Below are 25,510 nucleotides of genomic sequence, written 5' to 3'. Positions count from 1 at the left end.
CATGCACAGGAGCTGGGGGGGAGGGGCAGAGGGAGAAGCAGATTCCCCACTGAGCAGGGAGCGGATGTGGGGCTCTATCCATCGGCCCTGGGATCAAGACCTGAGCTGAAGGCATATATTTAACTGACTGAGCTATCCAGGCGCACCCTATATCTAACCTTTTAAGACCATCCTTACTGGTTTTCTCTTCTTTTTGCACTACATTAACCTTGCTTCCTATAAACCCAATACAACATTGTACTCTCCAAAGACTCAGGGACCTCCTCTGAAGTTACACTGACCTAACGTCAGAGTTAGGGACTGAAATATAACCAAAGAATAGCATTGTTTCCAGTCTCCCTCCCCCACCAACCATTAAATTATCCTCTAAAGCCCTCATACCTGAACAGGTGATTTTCAAAAATGCACTGGTTTATTCAGAATGTTCATCATCATACAGATTTTTTTTTAAAGATTTTATTTATTTATTTGACAGAGAGAGACATAGTGAGAGAGGGAACACAAGCAAGGGGAGTGAGAGAGGGAGAAACAGGCTTCTTGCAGAGCAGGGAGCCTGATGCGGGGCTCGATCCCGGGACCCTAAGATCGAAGGCAGACGTTTAAGGACTGAGCCATCCAGGCGCCCCCATACAGATGTTAAAATAGTTATAGAAGGGCTAAAAAAAAAAAAAGTTCATTTAATTAACTATAAATATAATATAAATTTATAATTAGGCTCATTAGAATTTTTCTCTTGATAGAATTCTTGGTGTCCATGCAGTAGGAGAATATTAGAGTGGACTCTGCTTCAGTACAAAAGTATTCTTGTGCTACAGTACTGAGCATTTTTAATGCATTTTTAAACCTATATTTAAAGAATATTTTAACTGAAGTATAAATATCTGGCTACTATCTCTTTATAAAACAAATGTTCCACACTTCAAAAAATAAAATTATGATAACTGGGTTTATGGTCCCAGATGCTATTTTCAATTAAAAATTAGTATTATTCTAATGATAAGATGAAGAAAATTAGTACTTACTTTTGATACCAAATCAATATTAAATCTCCTGCCTTCTTTAATAATTTGTGAGTAAGTAATCCTATTTTTCTTTGGTGGCAATGCAGTGTCTTCTGCTGTAGGCACATTTTCACTTGTTTCTTCTTCTGAAGCTGACTTCACACAAGTTTTATCGTCATAATGTTTTTCTTTTTCCCCTGTTACTCCCACATCATTTATTTCTAGGGCAGTCTCTAGATCACTGCTTGGAGTTTGTTCTGTGGGCATTTCACAGCTCCCAGTGCATAATGACTCATCTTCTGAAGGCAGATAGGCAGAATGTGCAGTTTCTGTGGGGCTTCCAGATATCACAGAAGCATGATTTTTCTGCAGTGCACCAGCTTCTTCAACATCTTCATGTAAATCCTGACTAATGAGAAATCATAATAACAACACACTTTTGAATATTGTACTGGCTACATTTTTATATTATTTTAATGGCGATTTTTATTTCTTTACCCCATTTATATTATCAAGTTCAGTATACATTTTGCCTTATATGAACCACACACTAAACATTCATCTGTTGAAGTTCCAATACAATATAAAACATAATTAATATTTGAAAAATACACAAAGATTTCAGAGTTTAGTAGGGTCTGTCATATGTACACTTTTGAGAATTTAATGTCATCAAGGGAATTGTATTTTAGAAACAAATCAAAAGTGCTTATGAGCACAGGCTTCAGAATAAACAGGACAATGTTCAAATCCTGACCCTGTAATTAGGTAACTCTGTGAACTTACACAAGTTATTTATCCTCTCTGATCTAAATTATCCATCTATAACGTATGGATAATAGCATCTACCTCACAAGGTTGTTTTGAAGATTAACAGTTTAGTCTTCATGGTGTCATGTGCAAAGAACCTATCACAGTGCCTAGCACACAGTAAATGTTCAACAATGGTACTTATGAAAGATTATTATTTTTGATGGGACAGAGCTAGAAAAAGTTGCCATAAAGTTTAAGTTGGCTTATCACAATGTGGTATCTAAGAGGATCTTTTTTTTTTTCTTTCCTGCTTTATTTTGTTTTAGTGTCTATTACTCTACTGGAAGTCCCAATTCCAAAGTTACTACTGATAAAACAGGCTCCTGTTCAATCTACCCACATTATGCATTTCACTTTCATGGTTTATCCTCCACAGAACCTACATTTCATTGAGTTGTCCTACTGTGCAACACTAAAAATGCCAATGATAGGCCTTGGGAAGTAAACACCTGCTAACTGATTGCTCAAGAACTTATAGCAGCTCTTCCTTGTATGGTCTCTAAGCCCTACCCCATAAAGTCTTCTTCTTGCCTCTAACCCATATCACCTTCTTTATCAACTATTTTCTGGTCTTACTGCTCTTGTTTTCAGACATAGCATCTCTCTGAATCTATTAACTCCAATCTCCATGTTTTGGACCATATCATTTGTGTCTCCTGGGTTATTCATCCCACTCCCCATAATATCGTAATTCTCCTATTCTCAAAAATAAGCACGTACTTTAACAATCTATCCACTGTAAGAAAAATTTTAAATATTTCCCCAAAAAACTTCCTTAAACCAACCATACGTATCATTCTATTACTTCATGTCCCCAAAATACACACATGCAGTTTACCCTGCATTTATTTATCAGTTCCTTTTAATAGTCCTTTGGTTGTCCAGGATATACTTTATCTTCTGAAGTAGACTTTAATTCCCTTGAGGGAAGACCAGAACATCTCTACTTATGTGTCCCTCACAGCACCTACTGCACTGCTCTACAGACGTGCTAATAAATTATTGAAGAATAAATGGTTTCTACATGCCAAGGGTGTGTGTGTGTGTGTGTGTGTGTGTGTAAACACGAAACAAACTGAATCTGCAGAAAACACAAGATAGGAGGCCAGGAAAAAGCAATAAATTATAAGTAAGTCTGAGTACACTTTTAAGTGTATTTTTAAAATGTCTTATTACAATTAATACAATAAACACTATAATAAAAGAGGTACAATGAAAGAGTAACATAACTTAAATGTCAAAAAAAAAAAAAAGGTGCTGGGGAGAAGAGCTAAGATGGTGGAATAGAAGGATCCTAAGCTCTTCACCCTTGAAAACAACTAGATAACTATCAGATCATTCTGAATACCCAAGAAATCAACCTGAGGACTGACAGAACAAACTACACAACTAGAGGGAGAGAAGAGGTCACATGGAGGAAGGCAGGAAGTGCAGAGACATGCTTTGGGGGAAAAACAGATCTCTCATGCTGTGGAGGGGAGGGAGCCCTGGTCTGGGAGAAAGGCAAGGGAGAGAGAAGCATACAGGGGAACACATTCCATTGGCTGGGAAAACAAAAGGGGCAGTTTTGTGAGTTTTTGCAAACAGCAGGGATTGAAGACTAGAGTTTTAGAGATCCACAGCATGGCTGGGATAGAGCCTGGAGAGCAAATTGCACTGATCCTGGAGAGAAGGCAGGCAAACCACCTGGGGGCGGACAGTCATCTAAAGAACACCTGGGACACCCAGTGGGGAGATAATTCCCTCTTCTCAAACTGAGTTCCTGAGAACAACAAGCACTGAGAACCCTCTCCAGGGACAATGGAGCTGCCTGGCTCCATTTCCCTCCCCCACCCCTCAGCATAAAAAAAGAACCAACTGCTATAAACACCAGAGCACCTACACTGGCTGCCTAACTGGCTTATACCAGGTCCAACACCCCTGCACTCTACCCCTACTGAACTTCTTTGTCAAATTTGACTCAGTCCTAGCTTGACAGGACCCTTCCCCAGAAAACCAGCCACAACATCTCCTGACCAGAGAGTTATGCAAAGATTCAGGTCTAGTGGAAGTAGTATTGGGTGTCCTTTAACAAGTAGACCGGAGTACACCTAGTTAAATTCACTGCACTCTGCCCAAGGACCAAACACTGCCCAATGAAGGCAAGGATAGACTCTGCAGATAACTGGCCTGAAGGACACAGCAGCCAAAACAAGCAGCAGAATGCATGAGCATGCACCAGACACATGCCCTGAAGCACGAGGCCCTGGGTACTATATGACCTCTTCTTCATAAAGCCAGTACACTCAAAAGCAGGAAACGGAACAAGATTTTCTAACAAAGCCAGACACTTAGGCAAAATGCCAAGACGGAGGAATTCATCCCAAATGAAACAACAAGATAAGGTCACAGCCAGAGATCTAACTGAAACAGATATAAATAACATGCCTGAATGGAGAACTGAAAGCAACAATCATAAGGATAATGACTGGACTTGAGAAAAGAATGGAAGACTTCAGGGAGGCCCTTACCACAGAGATAAAAGAGTTAAAAAAAAAAAAAACACACAAAACAGAAATTTAAACTGCTATAGAAAAGATCTGAAACAGACTGGATACAATGAACACAAGGATGAAAGAAGCAGAGGAACAGATAAGTGATATAGAAGGTAAAATAAATACAAAGCCGCAAAAGAGAGAAAGAAGAATTATGGATCAGGAGAATAGATTCAGGGAACTCAGTGACTCCATCAAACGAAAGAACATTCGTACTATACAAGTCCGAGAACAGGAAGAGAGAGAAAAGGGGGCAGAAAATTTATTTGAGGAAATAATAGCTGAAAGATTCCCTAATCTGGGGAAGGAAACAGACATCCAGATCCTGAAGCACAGAGGACTCCCATCAAAATCCACAAAAGTGGGCCAATACCAAGATTTATTATAATTAAATTTGCAAAATATAGCTATAAAGAAAAAAATCCTAAAAGCAGCAAGACAAAAGAAGTACTGAGCTTACAAAGGAAGACCCATAAGACTAGCTGCAGATCTCTCCACAGAAACTTAGTAAGTCAGAACAGTGTCATGATATAATCAAAGTGCTGAATGGGAAAAATCAGCAGCCAAGAATCTCTATCCACCAAGACTATCATACAGAAGAGAAGGAGAGATGAAGAGTTTCCCAGAGAAAACAAAACTAAAGGAGTTTGTGACCACTAAACCAGCCCTGCAAGAAATACTAAAGGCGACTCTTTGAGTGGAAAGAAAAGAACAAAAGTGACAAAGAGAAGAAAGGAACAGAGAAAATCTCCAGACACGACAAAACAAGTAATAAAATGGCAATAAATACATAGCTATCAACAGTTCTGAATGCAAATGGACTAAATGCTCCAATCAAAAGACAAAGGATGGCAAAATGGATAATAAAACAAGACCCATCTAAATGCTGCCTACAAGAGACTCATTTTAGACCTAATGACACCTGCACATTGAACATTAGGGGATGGATAAACATTTATCATGCAAACAGACATCAAAAGGAAGCCAGAGTAGCAATACTTATATTAAACAAACTAGATTTTAAACCAAAGACTATAATAAGAGATGAAGAAGGGTACTATATCATAATAAAGGGGACTATCCAACAGGAAGATCTAACAACTGTAAATATTTATACCCCCAATACAGGGAGGCACCCAAATGTACAAAACAATTAATAAAAAACATGAAGAAACTCATTGATATTAATACAGTAATACTACAGGACTTTAACACCCCACTTACATCAACGGACATATCATCTAGGCAGGAAATCAATGAGGAAACAATGGCTTTGAATGCCATACTGGACCAGATGGACTTCACAGATATATTCAGAACACTTCATCCTAAAGCAGCAGAATACCCATTCTTCTCGAGTGCACATGTGACATTCTCAAGAACAGATCACATACTAGGTCACAACTCAGACTTCAACAACTACAAAAAGACTGTGATCATACCATGCATCTTTTCTGACCACTTGCTATGAAACTTGAAGTCAAGCACAAGAAAAAATTTGGTAAGACCACAAATACATATAGGCAAAACAATATGCTACTAAAATATGAATGGATCTGGGGTGCCTACGTGGCACAGTCAGTGAAGCATGTGACTCTTGGTTTTAGCTCAGATCATGATCTCAGGGTAGTGAGACTAAGCCCCGTGTTGGGCTCTGTGCTGAGTCTGCTTGAGATTTTCTCTTCATCTCCCTCTGCCCCTCCTGCTCATGCTCTCCTTCTCTCTCTCTCTAAAGTGAATAAAAAAAAAAAAAAAAAAAAAGAAGGGAAAAACAAAAAAAAAAAAAAAAAAAAAAAAAATTAGGAGAGGAAAAAAAAAAAAAAAAAATAAAAAAAAAAAAAAAAGAAATAGAACAGATCAATGAAACTAGGAGTTGGTTCCTTGAAAGAATGATTAAAAGTGATAAACCCCTAGCCAGACTTATGAAAAAGAAAAGAGAAAGGATCCAAATAAATAAATAACAACCAACACCACAGAAATACAAATTATGAGATAATATTATGAAAGTATCAGAAGGTATTATTAAAAATTATATGCCAACAAATTGGACAAGTTGGAAGCAATGGATAAATTCCTAGAAACATACATCCTACCAAAACTGAAGCTGGAAGAAACAGAGAACTTGGACAGACCCAGAACCACCAAAGAAGCTGAAACAGTAATCAATAATCTCCAAAAAAGAAAAGTCCAAGGCCAGATAGCCTCTCAAGGGAGTTCAACCAAACATTTAAAGAAGAGTTAACACCTTTTCTTCTGAAAGTATTCTAAAAAAACAGAAGAGGAAGGAAAACTTCCAAATTCATTCTATGAAGCCAGCATTACCTTGATTCCAGGACCAAAGACTCCACTAAAAAAGACAACTACAGGCAGATATCCCTGATGAACATGGATGCAAAATTTCTCAACAGGATACGAGCAAATTGAATCCAATAGTACATTAAAAGAATCATTCACCATGATCAGGTGGGATTTATTTCTGGGCCACAAGGATGGCTCAAAATTTGGAAGTCAATCAACATGATTTACCACATTAATTAAAAAAAAGGATAAAAACCATACGATCCTTTGAAAAGATATAGAAAAAGCATCTGACAGAGTACAAAATACATTCATTATAAAAAAAAAAAAAAAAACCCTCAACAAAGTAGGGTTAGAGGGAACATACCTCAACATAATAAAGGTCATATATGAAAAATCCACACCTAATATCATTCTCAATGGGGAAAAACTAAGAGGTTTTTCCTTTATGGTCATGGACAAGATAGGGATGTCCACTCTTACCACAATTATTTCACATAGTACTGGAAGTCCTAGCCACAGCAATCAGACAATACAAAGAAATAAAAGGCATCCAAATTGGCAAAGAAGTTAAACTTTCACTATTTGCAGATGACATCATACTCTATACAGAAACCCCAAAGACTGCACCAAAAAATTGCAAGGACTGATACATGAATTCAGTAAAGTCACAGGATACAAAACCAACATACAGAAATGTGGTACATACCTATACACCAATAATGAAGCAGCAGAAAGAGAAATCAAGGAATCAATCCCATTGCTCCAAAAATTGTAAGATACCTAGGAATAAACCTATCCAAAGAGGTAAAAGATCTATACTCTGAACTAGAACACTTATGAAAGAAACTGAAGATGACACAAAGAAATGGAAATACACTGCAAGCTCATGGATTGGAAGAAAAATATTGTTAAAATGTCTATACTGCCCAAAGCAACCTACAGTCTTCATGCAATCTTTATCAGAATAACAGCAGCATTTTTCACAGAACTAGAACAAAGAATTCTAAAATTTGTATGGAACCACAAAATACCCCAAATAGCAAAAAGCAATCTTCAAAAAGAAAAGCAAAGCTGGAAACATCACAATTCAAGACCTTAAGTTATATCATTACAAAGCTATAGTGATCAAGACAGTATAATACTGTCACAAAAATAGATACAGAGATCAACAGAACAGAAAACCCAGAAATGTACCCACCACTATATGGTCAATTAATCTTCAACAAAGCAGGAAAGAATATCCAATGGGTAAAAGACAGTCTCTTCAACAAATGTTGGGAAAACCGGAGGAGCAACATGCAAAAAATGAAACTGGACCACTTACTTATACTATACAGAAAAACAGACACAGAATGATGAAAAGAGCTAAATGTGACACAGGAAACCCTCAAAATCCTAGAGGAGAACACAGGCAGCAACCTCTTTGACATTGGCTGTAGCAACTTCTTACTAGATATGTCTCCTGAGGCAAGGGAAATAACAGCAAAAATAAACTATTGGGACTTCATCAAAATAAAAAGTTTCTGCACAGTGAAGGAAATAATCAACAAAACTAAAAGGCAACCTACAAAATTGGAGAAGACATCCTCAAATGATGTATCTGATGAAGGGTTAGTATCCAAAATCTACAAAGAACTTGTCAAACTCCACACCCAAAAAACAAATAATCCAGTTAAAAAATGGGCAAAAGACATGAACAGACATCAGCAGACACATGAAAAGATGCTCAACATCACTGATCATCAGGGAAATACAAATCAAAACTACAATGAGATATTACCTCACACCAGTCAGAATGGATAAAATTAACAACACAGGAAACAAAAGGTCTTGGTGAGGATGTGGAGAAAGGGGAACCCTCTTACACTGTTGAGGGGAATGCAAACTAGTGCAGCCACTCTGGAAAACAGTATAGAGGTTCCTCAAAACATTAAAAATAGCACTGTACAATCCAGCAATTGCACCACAGGGTATTTACCCAAAGAATACAAAAATATTATCTCAAAGGGATATATGCACCCTGATGTTTATAGCAGCACTATCAACAATAGCCAAATTATGGAAAGAGCCCCAATGTCCATTGACTGATAAATCGAAAAAGATGTGAGATATATATATGATATAGGAATACTACTCAGCCATAAAAAAGAATGAAATCTTGCCATTTGCAACATGGATGAAGCTCATTACTATTACACTAAGCGAAATAAGACAGAAAAAGACAAACACCACATGATTTCACTCATATGTGGAATATAAGAAACAAAAGGCACAAACATAGAGGGGGGAAGAAAAAGAAGAAAACCAAGAAACAGACTCCTAACTATAGATGACAAGCTGATAGTTACCAGAGGGGAGGTGGGTGGGGATGGGGGGTGAGGGAGGGTTGGGAGGGGGCACTTAAATAGGTGATTAGGATTAAGGAGGGCATTTTTGATGAGCACCAGGTGTTATATATAAGTGTTGAATCACTAAATTCTACATCTGAAACTAATGTGTATGTTAACCGGAGTTTAAATAAAAACTTGGAAAAAATAAAGAATATTTACAGTCCCCCAAAAAAAGAAATAAAATGGCAAGATCTTTACTGTTATAATCCAATAATTTTAATTTAATATAATGAAAATAAAACTTAGTATCATTAATGATCTAATCCTACCTTTTAGATCTAGGAAAGTAAAGTGGGAAAAGTTCTAGACCTAGACGCATTAATTAGCAGGTCACTTAATCTCTCAGATTCATCTATAAAATGGGAATCAGTCCACTTTCCTTACCTTTCATGAGGCTGTTGTACCATAAGTGAGCTAACGTATATGCAAGGTATTTTATAAACTCCAAAAGACTAATCAAACATGAGATACTAATCAAACATAAGATACCGCTAAACTTCACAAAGGTCAACAAACAACTCAAAATACACGTACCCAGGTTTTTTGGTTTTTTTTTTTAAAGATTTTATTTATTTATTTGAGAGAGAGAGAATGAGAGAGAAAGCACATGAGAGGGGGGAGGGTCAGAGGGAGAAGCAGACTCCCTGCCGAGCAGGGAGCCCGATGCGGGACTCGATCCAGGGACTCCAGGATCATGACCTGAGCCGAAGGCGGTCGCTTAACCAACTGAGCCACCCAGGCGCCCCACGTACCCAGGTTTTTTGAGATCACACATTGAAAGCTCTTTGGCCACATTACCCCACGATACCATTGTCATTAGCAACATTAAAAATAAGGAGCAATAATATGACATGTGATTTGTATATTTTCTACAGAATTATTCATGCTCTACACTTTCATTATTTTAAAAAGCAAATAAACCGAAGTGTGCTCCATGAGGGATCTAAGGTGACAACTTTCAGAAGTCCCACAACTACAAATTAAGGAATGACATGATAATCAACTGCATTTTACAGATAAGACAAAATATGGCAACTTATTACAGACCTTGATAATGACACCATGGAAACTGAACACAGAAACTAATCTAGTCAGTGGCTCTCTATTACATTCTGAGAAAAGGGGCTTTCTACAGTGAATGAAATGTATTAATGCTGAACAGTCTGGAAAACATTACAAAATAATTAAACTATAAGTAAGTATAAGAAAAGAAATTATTCTTTGTGTATCTGTCCTACAACCATAAATTAGTAAGTCTTACTCTTCTCAACATCATTTTGTGAAATCCCTAGCACTATGGAAAACATGCAATAAAAACACAAGATTGTCCTTAGTTTCTACTAACAACATTTTTGGACTTTGGCTAAGGTTAAATTTAATACTTAACTAGAAGCTATAAAGACACCAGAAAATTCCCAAAACTCCATTTACTACACTAGTAAGCAAAATTCTCTTCATCAAAATGAACTTATCTTTCCTCAAATTTAAAACTTCATATTGTGGTAAAAGAATTTCTTAAAATAGATAATTCAACCTTTTGAAGAAAAATTCAGAATAAATTAAAAACTCAAATTTATAAATTTTAAAGTATTTGAAAAATATAAAAACACATTTGCAAGTTGTTAATGAATATGGCTGATTATAAGCTCTCAATGGAAACTATGAGTTCAACAATACTATCATGATTTTAACATATAAAGAAAAAATCTGCCTCATTAGTTCTCATAAAACTTTTCAATATCAAAGAAGATTTCAGGGCGCCTGGGTGGCTCAGATGGTTAAGCGTCTGCCTTCGGCTCAGGTCATGATCTCAGGGTCCTGGGATCGAGTCCCACATCGGGTTCCCTGCTCAGTGCAGAGCCTGCTTCTCCCTCTCCCTCTGCCACTCCCTCTGCTTGTGCTCTTCCGTCTCTCTCTCTGTCAAATAAATAAATAAAATCTTAAAAAAAAAAAAAAAAGATTTCACAAATGAAACCTAATATCATTTATAGTGCCAATTTGAATTTCAAAGACATTTACAATACAGTATAACAATATTGAGATAATTTTACCTACCTGCAACTGATGAATACTACTTTGTCTAATGCTTTTTATACTAACTGCCAAGATATATATATATATATATATATAATCTTAAGAATCTGGGGGTATAAATTCAGGTATTATCTAGTATTGCTTATCAATAAATTATATTAACAAAGTAATACCTCAAAGTGAATGCATCTTATTTATTCACAGTTTGAGATGAGTCAAATAAAAAATTGCCAACTGGTTAATTTATTCAACACAGGTTTTAACATATTCATTTTTCAACCATTTGCATCTTTTTCACCACACTATAGGTTGTTGCAAAAATTGTATTTTTACTTAGTTGTATGTGCTTTGTTCTAAGGCCAAGCATTTCTGATTTGCACAGTATATGTTAAACTGCTACCCAGCTGTTTATTCCTGCAAATAAATGTTTAATGGATACCCATAACACTTACAAAAATCAGACTATCCAAAAGTTATTGTTCCAGAAACTAGCAATATAAAAAACCACCGTATTCAATTTTGAATTGCTACAATAAAATATATTGGTGTATCTTTTTCTCTACTCTTACCAACTTCAAATATTAACACACGTTATGGAATATAGCTGAAATACTAACCTCTTGTCACATTTTTCCAGGAACAAAATTTCGTAAGATGATGTACTGCAAGTACTGCTGGTTGTCTACACAGCAACCATTAGTCTCTTCCTCCCTGACACAAGAAATGCAATTCCAGAACTAGGGAAAGGATCATGGCTGATTAAAGCCAATTATAGCAATTTACATCCCTTTGCTGCTCACTTGATTTAGGAGTGAGCTGGTTATCCAGTTTTAGCCAATGGGACAAGGGAGAGTGTGCTGGGAGCTCCTGATGAAGACTCTGTAGTATAATAATAAAAAAAAGGGGATACATATGGGGCACCTGGTGGCTCAGTTAAGCATCTGCCTTCAGCTAAGGTCATGATCTCAGGGTCCTGGGATGGAGTCCCACATGGGGCTCGCTGCTCAATGGGGAGTCTGCTTCACCCTCTACCCCTGTGCTCTCTTTCTCTTTCTCTCTCACTTTCTCTCAAGTAAACAAATTAAATCTTTAAAAAAGATAAAAGGGATACATATGTTAGGAAAACTCTCCTCCTTCCTATCATGTTTGGAGGTCTTTGCTGCATGAAAATCTGTTTAGAATTTTGGCAACCACTTTGAAACTCTAGACAGCAAACTAAGAGAAGTGCAGAACAGCAACTCCAAAGCTCTAATGTGATTAAGATGCTCGATTAATGAGAAAAAATACAAAAACAACCACAAAACAAGTAACAAAATGGCAATAAATACATATCAATAATTACTTTGGATGTAAATGAACTAAAAGCTCCAATCAAGACATATGGTGACAGAGTACATTAAAAAAAACAAGACCCATCTATATGCTACCTACAAAAGACTCATTTACCTGCACATTAAAAGAGAGGGGATGGAGAAACACTTATTATGCAAATGAATGTCAAGAGAAAGCCAGGATAGCAACACTTACGTTGGACAAAATAGACTTTAAAACAAAGACTGTAACAAAAGACAAAGGATACTATATAATTAAAAAAGAGACAATCCAACAAGAGGATATAAGAATTGTAAATGTTTATGCGCCCAACATGGGAACACCCAAATAGACAAAAGAGTTAATAACAAACATAAAGAAACTGATAATTATACGATAATAGTAGGGGACTTAAAACACCCCACTTACATCGATGAGATTCATCATCTAAACAGACAATCAACAAGGAAACAATGGCTTTGAATGACATGCTACACCAGATGGATTTAACAGATATATTCACATCATTCCATCCTAAAACAGAATCACATTCTTTTCAAGCACCATGGAACATTCTCCATAACAGATCACATATTAGGCCATAACACAAGTCTTAAATACAAAAACACTGAAGTCCTATCATGCGCCTTTTCTGAACACAAAGCTATGAAACTAGAAATTAAGTGCAAGACAAAAATCTGGAAAGACCACAAATACATGGAAGTTAAACAACATGGTCCTAAACAATGAATGGGTCAACTAGGAGATCAAAGAAGAAATAAAAAGTACATGGAAACAGGGGTACCTGGGTGGCTTAGTCCGTTGGGCGTCTACCTTCAGCTTGGGTCATGATCCCGGGGTCCTGGGATCGAGCCCTGCACCAGGCTCCTGCTCAGTGGTGAGCCTGTTTCTCCCTCTACCTCTGCCCTTACCCCCCTACTCGTGCTTGCTCTCCCATGCTGTCTCTCTCTCGAATAAATAAATCTTTAAAAAATACACATGGAAACATATGAAAATGAAACCACAACAGTCCAAAGTCTTTTGGGTGCAGCAAAAGCAATTCTAAGAGGGAAGTATATAGCAATACAGGCCTACCTCAAAAAGCAAGAAAAGTCTCAAATGAACAACCCAACCTTACATCTAAAGGAGCTAGGAAAAAAAAAAAAAACAAGAACAATGAAACCTAAAGCCAGCATAAGGAAGAAAATAATAAAGATCAGAGCAGCAATAAATGATATAGGAACTAAAAAAGGCAATACAACATATCAATGAAACCAGGAGTAGGTTCTTTGAAAAAATTAATACAACTGATAAACCTTTAGCTGACTTATCAAAAAGAAAAGAGAAAGGACCCAAATAAAACACAAATGACAGAGGAGAAATAACCAAAATCACAGAAATACAAACAACTGTAAGAGAATATTCTAAAACATTATATGCCAACAAACTGAAAAACCTAGAAGAAATGGATAATTCTAACGAACATAAACTACCAAAACTGAAGCAGGAAGAAATAAAAAATTTAACCAGATTACCACCAATGAAATTCAAATAGTAATCAAAAAACTACCAACAAACAAAAGTCCAAGGCCAGATGGCTTCACGGGTGAATTCTACCAAATGTTTAAAGAAAAGTTAATACCTTTTCTTCTGAAAGTATTCTAAAAAAACAGAAGAGGAAGGAAAACTTCCAAATTCAGTCTCTGAGGACAGTATCACCCTAACACCAAAACCAGATAAAGACACCACAAAAAAAAGAGAACTTCAGGCCAATATCTCTGATGAATACAGATACAAAAATCCTCAATAACATACTAGCAAACCAAATCCAACAATACATTAAAAAAAAATCATACACTAAAGTGGGATTTATTCCTGAGATGTAAGGGTGGTACAATATTCACAAACCAATCAATGTGATACATCATCACATCAATAACAGGAAGAATAAAAACCATATGATCATTTCAAGAAATGCGGAAAAAGCACTTGACAAAGTACAACATCCATTCATGATAAAAACCCTAAACAAAGTGGTCTAGAGGGAACATACCTCAACAGAATAAAGGCCTTATATGAAAACCCCACAGCTGCTCGAGTGGTGGGGGGTGGGAGGGATGGGGTGGCTGGGTGATAGACATTGGGGAGGGTATGTGCTATGTGCTACGGTGAGCACTGTGAATTATGTAAGACTGCTGAATTACAGACCTGAACCTCTGAAACAAACAATACACTATATATTTAAAAAAAAAAAAAAAAAGATAACAGGATGGGAAAAATGAAGGGGAGTAAATCGGAGGGGGAGACGAACCATGAGAGACTATGGACTCTGAGAAACAACCTGAGGGTTCTAGAGGGGAGAGGGGTGGGGGGATGGGTTAGCCTGGTGATGGGTATTAAAGAGGGCAAGTACTGAATGGTGTTATACGCAAACAATGAATCATGGAACACTACATCAAAAACTAATGATGTAATGTATGGTGATTAACATAACATAATAAAATAAAAAAAAAAAAGAAAACCCCACAGCTAAGATCATACCCAATGGTGAAAAATTGAGAGGTATTCCTGTAAGATCAGGAACAAGACAAGGATGTCCACTCTCACCACTTTTATTGAATATAGTACTGGAAGCCCTAGCCACAGCAGACAATAAAAAGAAATAAAAGGCATTGAAATTGGTAAGAAAGAAGTAAAACTGCCACTATTTGCAGATGACATGATGGTATACAAATAAAATACTAAAGACTCCATCAAAATACTACTAGAACTGATAAATAAATAAAGTTGCAGAATACAAAATCAATGTACAGAAATCTACTGCATTCCTTTACAGTAGTAATGAAGCAAAATAATAACAATGAAGCAGCAGAAAGTGAAATTAAGAAAACAATCCCCCTTACAATTGTACCAAAAACAATAAAATATGTAGGAATAAACTTAATCAATAAAGTGAAAGACCTGTACTCTGAAAACTATAAAACACTGATGAAAGGAATTCAATAGTACACAAAGAAATGGAAAGATATTCCATATTCATGGAATGAAAGAACAAATATAGTTAAAAATTCTGTTAAAATGTCTATGCTGCTCAGAGCAATCTATACTTTCAACGCCATCCCAATCAAAATACCAATGGCATTTTTCAAAGTGCTGGAATAAACAATCCTAAAATTTGTATGAAACCAGAAAAGACCCCAAATCGCCAAGGAAATGTTGAAAAAGAGAAACAAAGCTGGGGGCATCACATTGCCTGATTTCAAGCTATATTACAAAGCTGTGATCACCAAGACAGCATGGTACTGGCACAAAAACAGACACATTGATCAATGGAACAAAATTCAAATCAAAGCCACATTGATATACCACTTTACACCAGTTAGAATGGCAAAAATTGACAAGGCAAGAAACAACAAATGTTCAAGAAGTTGTAGAGAAAGGGGAACCCTCTTACACTGTTGGTGGGAATGCAAGTTGGTACAGCCACTTTGGAAAACAGTGTGGAGGTTCCTCAAAAATTTAAAAATAGAGCTACCCTTTGACCCAGCAATTGTACTACTCGACATTTATCCCAAAGACACAGATGTAGTGAAAAGAAGGGCCACATGCACTCCAATGTTCATAGCAGCAATGTCCACAATAGCCAAACTGTGGAAGGAGCTGAGATGCCCTTCAACAGACGAATGGATAAAGAAGATGTGGTCCATATATACAATGGAATATTACTCAGCCATCAGAAAGGATGAATACCCAAATTTTCATCAACATGGATGGGACTGGAGGAGATTATGCTAAGTGAAATAAGTCAAGCAGAAAAAGTCAATTATCATATGGTTTCACTTATTTGTGGGACATAAGGAACAGCATGGAGGACATTAGGAGAAGAAGGGAAAAATGAAGGGGGGAAATCAGAGGGGGAGACGAACCATGAGACTATGGACTCCCAGAAACAAATTGAGGGTTTTAGAGGGGAGGAGGGTACAGGGATGGGTTAGGCTGGTGATGGGTATTAAGGAGGGTACGTGTTTCATGGAGCACTGGGTGTTATACGTAAACAATGAATCATGGAACACTACATCAAGAACTAATGATGTACTGTACGCTGACTAACATAATAAAAAATAAATTCTGTATTACCCAAATCAATCTACAGATTTAATGCAATCCCTGTCTAAAGAGAAACAGCATTTTTCACAGAACTAGAACAAACAATCCTAAAATTTGTATGGAACCACAAAAAAAGCCCAAATAGCCAAAGCAATCTTGAAAAAGAAAAATAAAACTAGTAGTATCACAATCCCAGACTTCAAGTTATATTACAATGCTATAGTATTCAAAAACAGTATGGTATCGGCACAAAAATAGACACTTAGATCAAAAGAACAGAATAGAAAATCCAGAAACAAACCAACAATTACATGATCGATTAATCTTTGACAAAGGAGGAATGAATATCCAATGGAAAAAAGACCGTCTCTTCAACAAATGGTGCTGGGAAAAGTTGATAGCAAGATGAAAAAAAATGAAACTGGAGCACTTTTTTCACCATACATGAAAATAAATTCAAATGTAATAAAGACCTAATGCGAATCTTGAAACCATAAAAATCTAGAAGAGAGCACAGAAAGTAATTTCCCTGATAATGGCTACAGCAACATTTTTCTAGATATGTCTCCTGAGGCATGGGAAACAAAAGCAAAGATAGACTATTGGACTACAGCAAAATAAAAACCTTCTACACAGCAAAGTAAACAATCAATGAGACTAAAAGACAACCTACAGAGTGGGAGAAGATATTTGCAAATGACATATCCAATAAAGTCAGTATCCAAAATATACAAAGAACTTAGAAAACTCAACACCTCCCCCCCAAAAAAAATCCAATTAAAAATGGGTAGAAGACATGAAGAGACATTTCTCCAAAGAAGTCATACAGATGGCTAACAGACACATGAAAAGATGCTCATCATCAGTCATCATCAGGGAAATGCAAATCAAAACTACGATATACCACCTCACACCTGTCAGAATGACTAAAATCAAAAACACAAGAAGCAACAAGTGTTGGTGAGGATGTGCAGAAAAAGGAACACTCTTGCCTTGTTGGTGGGAATGCAACTGGTGTGCCCACTGTGGATACCAGTATGGAGACTCCTCAAAATGTTAAAAATAGAATTGCCCTACAATCCAAGAATGGCCCTACTGTGTATTTACCCAAAAATACAAAAACACTAATTCAAAAGGATACAGGCACCCCTATGTTTAGAGGAGCATTACTTACAATAGCCAAATTATGGAAGCAGCCCAAGCGTCCACTGGCTGATGAATGGATAAACAAGATGTAGTATAGATATACAATGGAATATTATTCAGCCATAAAAAAAGAATGAAATCTTGCCATCTGCAACAACATGGATGGAGATAGAGAGTAAAATGCTAAGCAAAATAAGTCAGTCAGAGAAAGACAAATACCATATGATTTCACTCATGTGGAATTTAAGAAACAAAATAATGAGCAAGTGAAAAGAAAAAAGAAAGACAAACCAATAAAGAGTGTCTTAACTATAGAGAACAAACTGATGGATACCAGATGGGAGTTGGATGGGAGGATGGGTCAAATAGGTGATGGGGATTAAAGAGAACACTTATCATGATAGTGTTGTAATGTATAGAATTGTTGAATCACTATATTGTACACCTGAAGCCAATATTACAATGTATGTCAACTGGAAATTTTTTAAAGTTTTTATTTAAATTCCAGTTAGTTAACATACAGTGTAATACTAGTTTCAGGTGTACAATATAGCACTTCAACACTTCCATACACCACCTGGTGCTCACCACAAGTGCACTCCTTAATCCCCATCATCTATTTAACCAATCCCCACCACCACCTACCTTCCCTCTGGGAACCACCTGTTTGTTTTCTATAGTTAAGTAACTGGAATTTAAATAAAAACTTTTTAAAAGTGTTCATTAACAAATTCTTCAATGATTAACCTACTGACCCACCTACCTCCTCACCTTCCCACCTCCCATCTACCTATCCTTGTACTTGCTTAAACCACTTTTAGTTGGGCACTATGTCACTTGTAGCCTAAATCAAACTTATTTGTACACAATGATAAAAAATAGCTTCCTCTAAATTTATTCCTTTTTCTTACTGATATTACTCCATTTTTGCCCAGGAAGTTCAGGTTACTTTGTATTTTTGAGTTAAAATATTAGAATCCAAAATTAAAAAGTAGAATTTTGGATTACTATTAAAGTGATATCTTTATTTTATTAATCGACTAGAGAGTTGGTTCATTTGCAAATCTAAGAGGGAAGTTTTCATCCTGCTTTAATATTATCATGCCAGAAAAGGGAAAACAATGTTCAATATTTGCAAAAACAAAAAACAAAAACACCCGGGCAGAAAAATACAAGTTATTGCCAATACTTCAGAAAGATAAAATCTCTTCTTGCTAAAGGAACTACATGGCATTATGTAAGTAACAGGCAACAATCTTTTACCTAAGAATTTTCTGGGTTTGTGAGACTAAAGTGGGAATTAGTGTATTGTACCTTTTCATCGTCTACTGAATAAAATAAGATATAGTAGCTGTTTTTATTCCCTCATATAAACTACAAAAGCATCCTGTGGTGTATAAACTACAGTCACCACAACTAAAGGATATAGGATTGATTCATCCCTTACCTTCCTAACTCTAGGAGTTAGGCACTTTTCATTCCTCATTATAGATATGACTACTTTACAATACTAAATAGTATTCTAGTAAATTAAGGAAGTAAATGCACCTCATTAGGTGCTAGTCTGTACAAAAGAAATACTTTATTCACCTGATGGAATGGTTCTCTTGATGTGTGTGAAATACAACATGAAAAAAAATGGAAACACCACCAGCTTTTGAGTTAGACAGACACGGGTTCAAATCTTGACTCTGCTATCTCTAGCTCTCCCTGAGCTCCAGTTTATTCAGCAGCAATATACACCAATAGCTCATGCACATGGCTATAGTACAAACTGAATGCAATTAAATAAACTGTGTAAAGCACCAGGTTATAGAAGCTGTCACACAGATATATATGTACTGTGGGGAGCCTGCTTCTCCCTCTGCCTGTCGCTCCCCCTGCTTGTGCTCTCTCTCTCCCTCACTCCCTCTCTCTCTCTGACATATAAATAAAATCTTAAAAACAAAACAATCTATGTATAGAAGTATTTTTGGCTCAAACTGGAAATTTTCCTACTTATTTCAAGCAGCATTCAGGATCAAAGCTCTGATATAACAAAACAATCTGGATTGTTCCTGAAGGGAGTTTATGATATGTGGACTTATGCTATGATAGTAGACATATCACCATTACTATTTTAGTATTTAGACCAATTTTGGAATAACCAAAAGTACTAAATTTAATGTTCAAAAGATCAATAAAGCCTTTAGGTTGAATACTTAAGAATTACTTTTGAAAACAAAGTCAACAACAATAAAAAAAATAATACACTATCCTATATGTTTATATTAGAGTATGGTGTTACCGACTTTCCAAGTACTTTGAGGTATTTTCCAAGCAATGGTGATGAGTCTACACTGATTTATTTGCATCGTTGCCCTGGCCTCCTTGTAATCAAAAATTAAAAATCAAGAGGCTGCTGGTTATGGCTACAATATTGTTTATGGCCAAAAGATACATATTTTATTCTCCCTTGATGAAATAATAAGTAGCGTATGTGAGAATCTAATTGTAGATTTTGGCCTAATAGACATCAACTCTATAAATAAGCTAACACATCTGGTCTAAAAGGAGAAAACAAGTCATATGTCAGTATTCATATTATTATAAAGCTGTCTTTACCTGATATTTTGGATTTACCAAAATATTAAAACCAATATTCTATATATGTAGTGTATCAAGGACTAAAGTTTGACTTCTATTTGTTTGATACAACTAGCTACTATAAACATGAATGACCATTAAAGGGACCATCACTTTTGGTAATGACCATTACTTTTGGTAATCTGTCATTTGATCAGATTGTGGATTTGATAGGCACATGCTAAAAGAGTAGTGTACAAAAACATGATAATTAGCAAGGGAGAGACCCTAAATGATTGGCCTTCATTAGGGTATAATTACAGAGTCATCAGAAAGTGGTAACAACTTTCTTTCTGAAAAAAAAAAAAATGCTCATTAAGTGAGGCTAAGGTTAAGTAGAAAACAATTAACTCATGGTGTGTGGCTATGGACAGAAAACACACGACTCTCAATAGGAAACAGACGCTTTAAAAAAAGCAAACGAAGAGGAATACTTAAAACTGTTCCTCTTTGTATAAGGCATTACTGTCTATGTAAAAATCCCAAGGAACCTATAAAAAAAATCCCCAGAATAAGTGAGTTCAGCAAGATGCCAGGATACAACTCAATGCATAAAAAACAACTGCATTTCTAGATACCCATAATGAACATATGAAAGCCAACATTAAAAAGAAAATGCCACTTATAATTGCCCCAAAGAGAAGTAACAACTTAGGTATACAATTAACAAAACACGCACAGGATTGGGATGCTGAAAATTCACAATTCTGCAGAAAGAAATCGAAGTCAACCTACATAAATGGAGAGTCATACATTGTGAGTGAACTGGAAGACTCAAAATAATAAAGGTATCAATTCCCCCCAACTTGATTTATAGCATTAATGCAATTCCTAAATTCTAGCAACATTTTCTCGACATAGAAAAGCTTATTAGAATATTTATATGAAAAGGCACAAACTCTGGAATAAATAAAACAATTTTGACAAAAAAGAATCAATTTGGAGGAATTATTCTACCTGATTTTAAATCCTAATACATAGCTGCAGTAATAAAGACAGTGTGGTATTGGTGTGGGAAAAGACATACACATCAATGGAACAGAATATAAAATCCACAAATAGACCCATCAAAGTACAGCCAACTGATTTTTGACAAATATGCAAATTAATTCAGTGGAGAAAAAACAGTCTTTATAACAAACTGTGCCAAAGCAATCGGATAACCTTATGTTAAAAAAATTAACACTGACCTAAACCTCACACCTTATACAAAAATTACAGTAGATCATGGGATTAAACATAAAACATACTGTAATTTTTTTTGAAAAACAGGAGAAAATATTCTGGATCTATACCCAAGAAAAAAGTGATAAATTGGACCTCATCAAAATTTAAAACATTTCACCTGCAAAATATCCTGCTTAAAGAGGATGCCAGACAAGCCACAGACTTGGGGGAAATATTTGCAAACTACATACTTAACAAAGGACACATATATAAAACATATAAAGAACTCTCAAAAATCCACAGGAAAAAGCCAATCCAATTAAAAAATGAGCAAAAGATATGAACAGATTTTCAACAAAAAGGATGTAAGAATGGCAAACAAACACATGAAAAGATGTTCAAAATTAGCCATAAGAGAAATGCAAATTATAAATCCAATGAGATATCACTACACAACTATCAGAATGGCTAAAAAAGTGAAAACATCAAATGTTGGGGAGCATGTGGGGAAACTGAATCATGAAATTCTGATGGAAATGTAAAATGGTACAGCCCCCCTGGAAAACAGTTTTTCAGTTTAAAACTAAACATGTAATTACCATATGGCCCATCAATTATACACTTGGGCATTTATCCCAGGCAAATGAAAACTTATGTTCACAGAGAATTCTATAAACAAATATTCATAGCAGCTTTATTTGTAACAGACACAAGTGAAAAAAGCCCAGATGTTCTTCAACAGGTGAATAAGTGAAGCTTGGTATGTCCATAGCATGGAATACTATTCAGCAATAACAAGGAACCAACTACTAATGCATGCAACCACCTGGATGAATCTGCAGGTTAACTACAATGAGTGAAAAGAGCCAATGGCAAAAGGTTACATACTATACAGTTTTATTTACGTAACATTCTCAAAATGACAAAATAATGGAGCTGGAAGAGAGATTAGTGGTTACCAAGAGTTAGAAATTGGGGGAAATGGTAGGAAGGAGATGAGCTATGGTTATAAAATGGAAACAGGAGAGATCCTTGGGGTGATGTAACTGCTCACTTCTGTTAGTTGACTGTGGTGATGGATACATGACCTGACATATATGTTAAAATTATACAAAACTAAACACATACTCATGCCCTACCTCCACAAAACGTAACATTAACATCATTGATAATGCATATATAAAAAAGCAACAACATCAACAAGCCAAGAACCTGTACCATTTTTTCATTATTTACAAAAGGGAAATCAAAAAGATTTTTTGATGTAGCCAACAACAATGTCAAGATCTATTACACGGTGATACTCTCTTACATCAATAAAAGAAAATAAAAACCATATGGTTCAATATCTGCAAATCAATCAATGTGATACATCATATCAATATCAGAAAGAATAAATAGATGCAGAAAAAGCACTTGACAAAGTACAACATCCATTCATGATAAAAACTCTCAACAAAGTAGAGATAGAACATACCTCAACAAAATAAAGGCCATATATGAAAAACCCACACCTAATATCATCCTCAATGGAGAAAAAGTGAAAGCTTTTCCTCTATAGTCAGGAACAAGACAGGGATGTCCACTCTCACCATTGCTGTTCAACACAGTACTAGAAGTCCCAGCATCAGCAATCAGACAACACAAAGAAATAAAAGGCATCCAAATCAGCAAAGAGGAAGTCAAACTTTCACTATTTGCAGATGGCATGATTCTCTATACAGAAAACACGAAAGACTGCACTAGAAAATTGCTAGAACTGATACACAAATTCAGTAAAGTCGCAGTATACAAAAATCAACGTACAGAAATCTGTTGCATTTCTGTACAACAATGACACGGCAGAAAGAGCTATCAAGGAATCAATCCCATTTACAAATGCTCCAAAAACAGTAAGATAACTAGGAATAAACCTAACCAAAGACGCAAAAGATCCGAACTCTGAAAACTATAAAACACTGATGAAAGGAAATGAAGATGACACAAAGAAATGGAAAAACATTCCATGCTCACGGACTGGAAGAACAAATGTTGTTAAAATGTCTATATTACCCAAAGCAATCTACACAGTTCATGCAATCCTTATCAAAATAATAACAGCATTTTTCACAGAATGAGAACGAACAATCCTAAAATTTGTATGGAACACAAAAGACCCCAAATAACAAAAAAACAATCTTGAAAAAGAAAAGCAACACTGGAGGCATCACGATTCCAGACCTCAAGTTATATTACAAAGTTGTAGTGATCAAGACAGTATAATACTGGCACAAAAATAGACACATAATTCAATAGAACAGAATAGAAAACCGAGAAATGGACCCACAACTATATGGTCAATTAATCCTCGACAAAGCAGGAAAGAACAGCCAATGGAAAAAAGTCTCTTCAACAAATGGTGCTGGGAAAACTGGACAGCAATATTCAAAAGAATGAAACTGGACCACTTTATTATACCATACATAAAAATAAACTCAAAATGGACTAAAAAGCTAAATGTGAGACCTAAACTATAAAAATCCTAGAAGAGACCACAGGCATTAACTTCTCTGACATCTGCCATAGCAACTTTTTTCTAGATAGGTCCCCTGAGGCAAGGCAACAAAAGGAAAAATAAACTATTGAGGCTACATCAAAATAAAAAGCTTCTGCACAGTGAAGGAAGCAATCAACAAAACTTAAAAAGGCAACCAGAATGGGAGAAGATATTTGCAAATGATATATATGATAAAGGGTTAGTAACCCAAGTATATAAAGAAGTTGTAAAACTCAACACCCGCCCCAAAAAATAATCCAATTAAAAAATGGGTAGAAGACATGAATAGACATTTCTCCAAAGAAGATAGCCACATGGCCAACAGACACATGAGAAGATGCTCATTATCACTTATCATCAGGGAAATGAAAATCAAAACTACAATGAGATTATCACCTCACATTTGTCAAAATGGCTAAAATCAACAACACAAGAAACAACAGGTGTTAGTGAGGATGTGGAGAAAAAGGAACCCTGTTGCAGTGTTGATGAGAATGCAAACTGGTGTAGCCACTGTGGAAAACAGTATGGCAGTTCCTCTAAAAATTAAAAATAGAACTCCCCTAGGATCCAGCAATCCCACTACAGGGCGTTTACCCAAAGAATACAAAAACAGTAATTAAAAGACCATGCACCCCTATGCTTATAGTAGCATTATTTACAACAGTCAATATATGGAAGCAGCCCATGTGTCCATCAATTGATGAATGGCTAAAGAAGATGTGGTATATATACACAAGGAATAATATTCAGCCATAAAAAAGAATGAAATCTTGCCATTTTCAATGACATGGATGGAGCTAAAGAGTAAAATGCTTAGCAAATTAAGTCAGTGAGAAAAAGACAAATACCATATGATTTCATTCATGTGGAATTTAAAAACAAATGAGCAAAGGGAAAAAATAGAGAAGCAAACCAAGAAACAAACTGTTACCACAGGAGAGGTGGGTGGGGGAATGGGTAGAATAGGTCATAGGGATTAAGGAGTGCACTTGTGATGAGCACCTGGTGACCTATGTATGGACTTGTTTAATTACTATAATGTATACCCAAAACTAATATAATAGTGTATGTTAACTGGAAAACAAAAACTTAAAAAAAATGAATTTTCTCACTTAGAGACACTTAAAATATTACTTCCCAATATTCTCTCCTGATTTCGAAAATATGTCCCCAAATATTATGACCAATTGTTTTTATTTCAAACTTATAATTTTCCATTTTGCTACACTGAATATTATCTAAGAAGAGTTAAAAGAAGACTGGAGCAGAATTAAATAATCCTGAGGTTTGATCTTGGGCTCCACCACTATCTAGGCTACATGTGGTTTGGACATTTCTCAAGCCATTTTTCCCTTCAACAAACTAATCTCTATATAATGAGGATTCTATAAAAACTGCAACTAGTACTACCTCCTCTATCCTAGCACAGGATGGTTGTAAGAATAAAGTCATTAATGTGGCATGTTATTATCACCATTATCATCTAAGCAGAAAAAACTGAAAGTTATATTTTAAAAAAGGCAAACCATCTTATCAATTGAC

At 35.8% G+C, this 25,510-nt stretch overlaps 1 protein-coding gene across 1 annotated transcript in view; it reads right to left on the bottom strand.

Moving 5' to 3' along the window:
• The window catches only part of CHM (CHM Rab escort protein), a 209,070-nt gene that overhangs the window by 121,795 nt on the left and 61,765 nt on the right, over positions 1-25,510 (bottom strand). Inside the window, exon 5 of the mRNA XM_021691815.1 lies at positions 1,023-1,410. Coding sequence (XP_021547490.1) covers positions 1,023-1,410 — 388 coding nt within the window. The remainder of the gene's footprint in view (positions 1-1,022; positions 1,411-25,510) is intronic.

The sequence above is a fragment of the Neomonachus schauinslandi genome, chromosome X (assembly GCF_002201575.2).
Source record: "Neomonachus schauinslandi chromosome X, ASM220157v2, whole genome shotgun sequence".
In the NCBI taxonomy this organism is placed as follows: domain Eukaryota; kingdom Metazoa; phylum Chordata; class Mammalia; order Carnivora; family Phocidae; genus Neomonachus; species Neomonachus schauinslandi.
The sequence above is the reverse complement of the archived record's forward strand: the minus strand, read 5'-3'. Positions and strand labels throughout refer to the sequence as shown.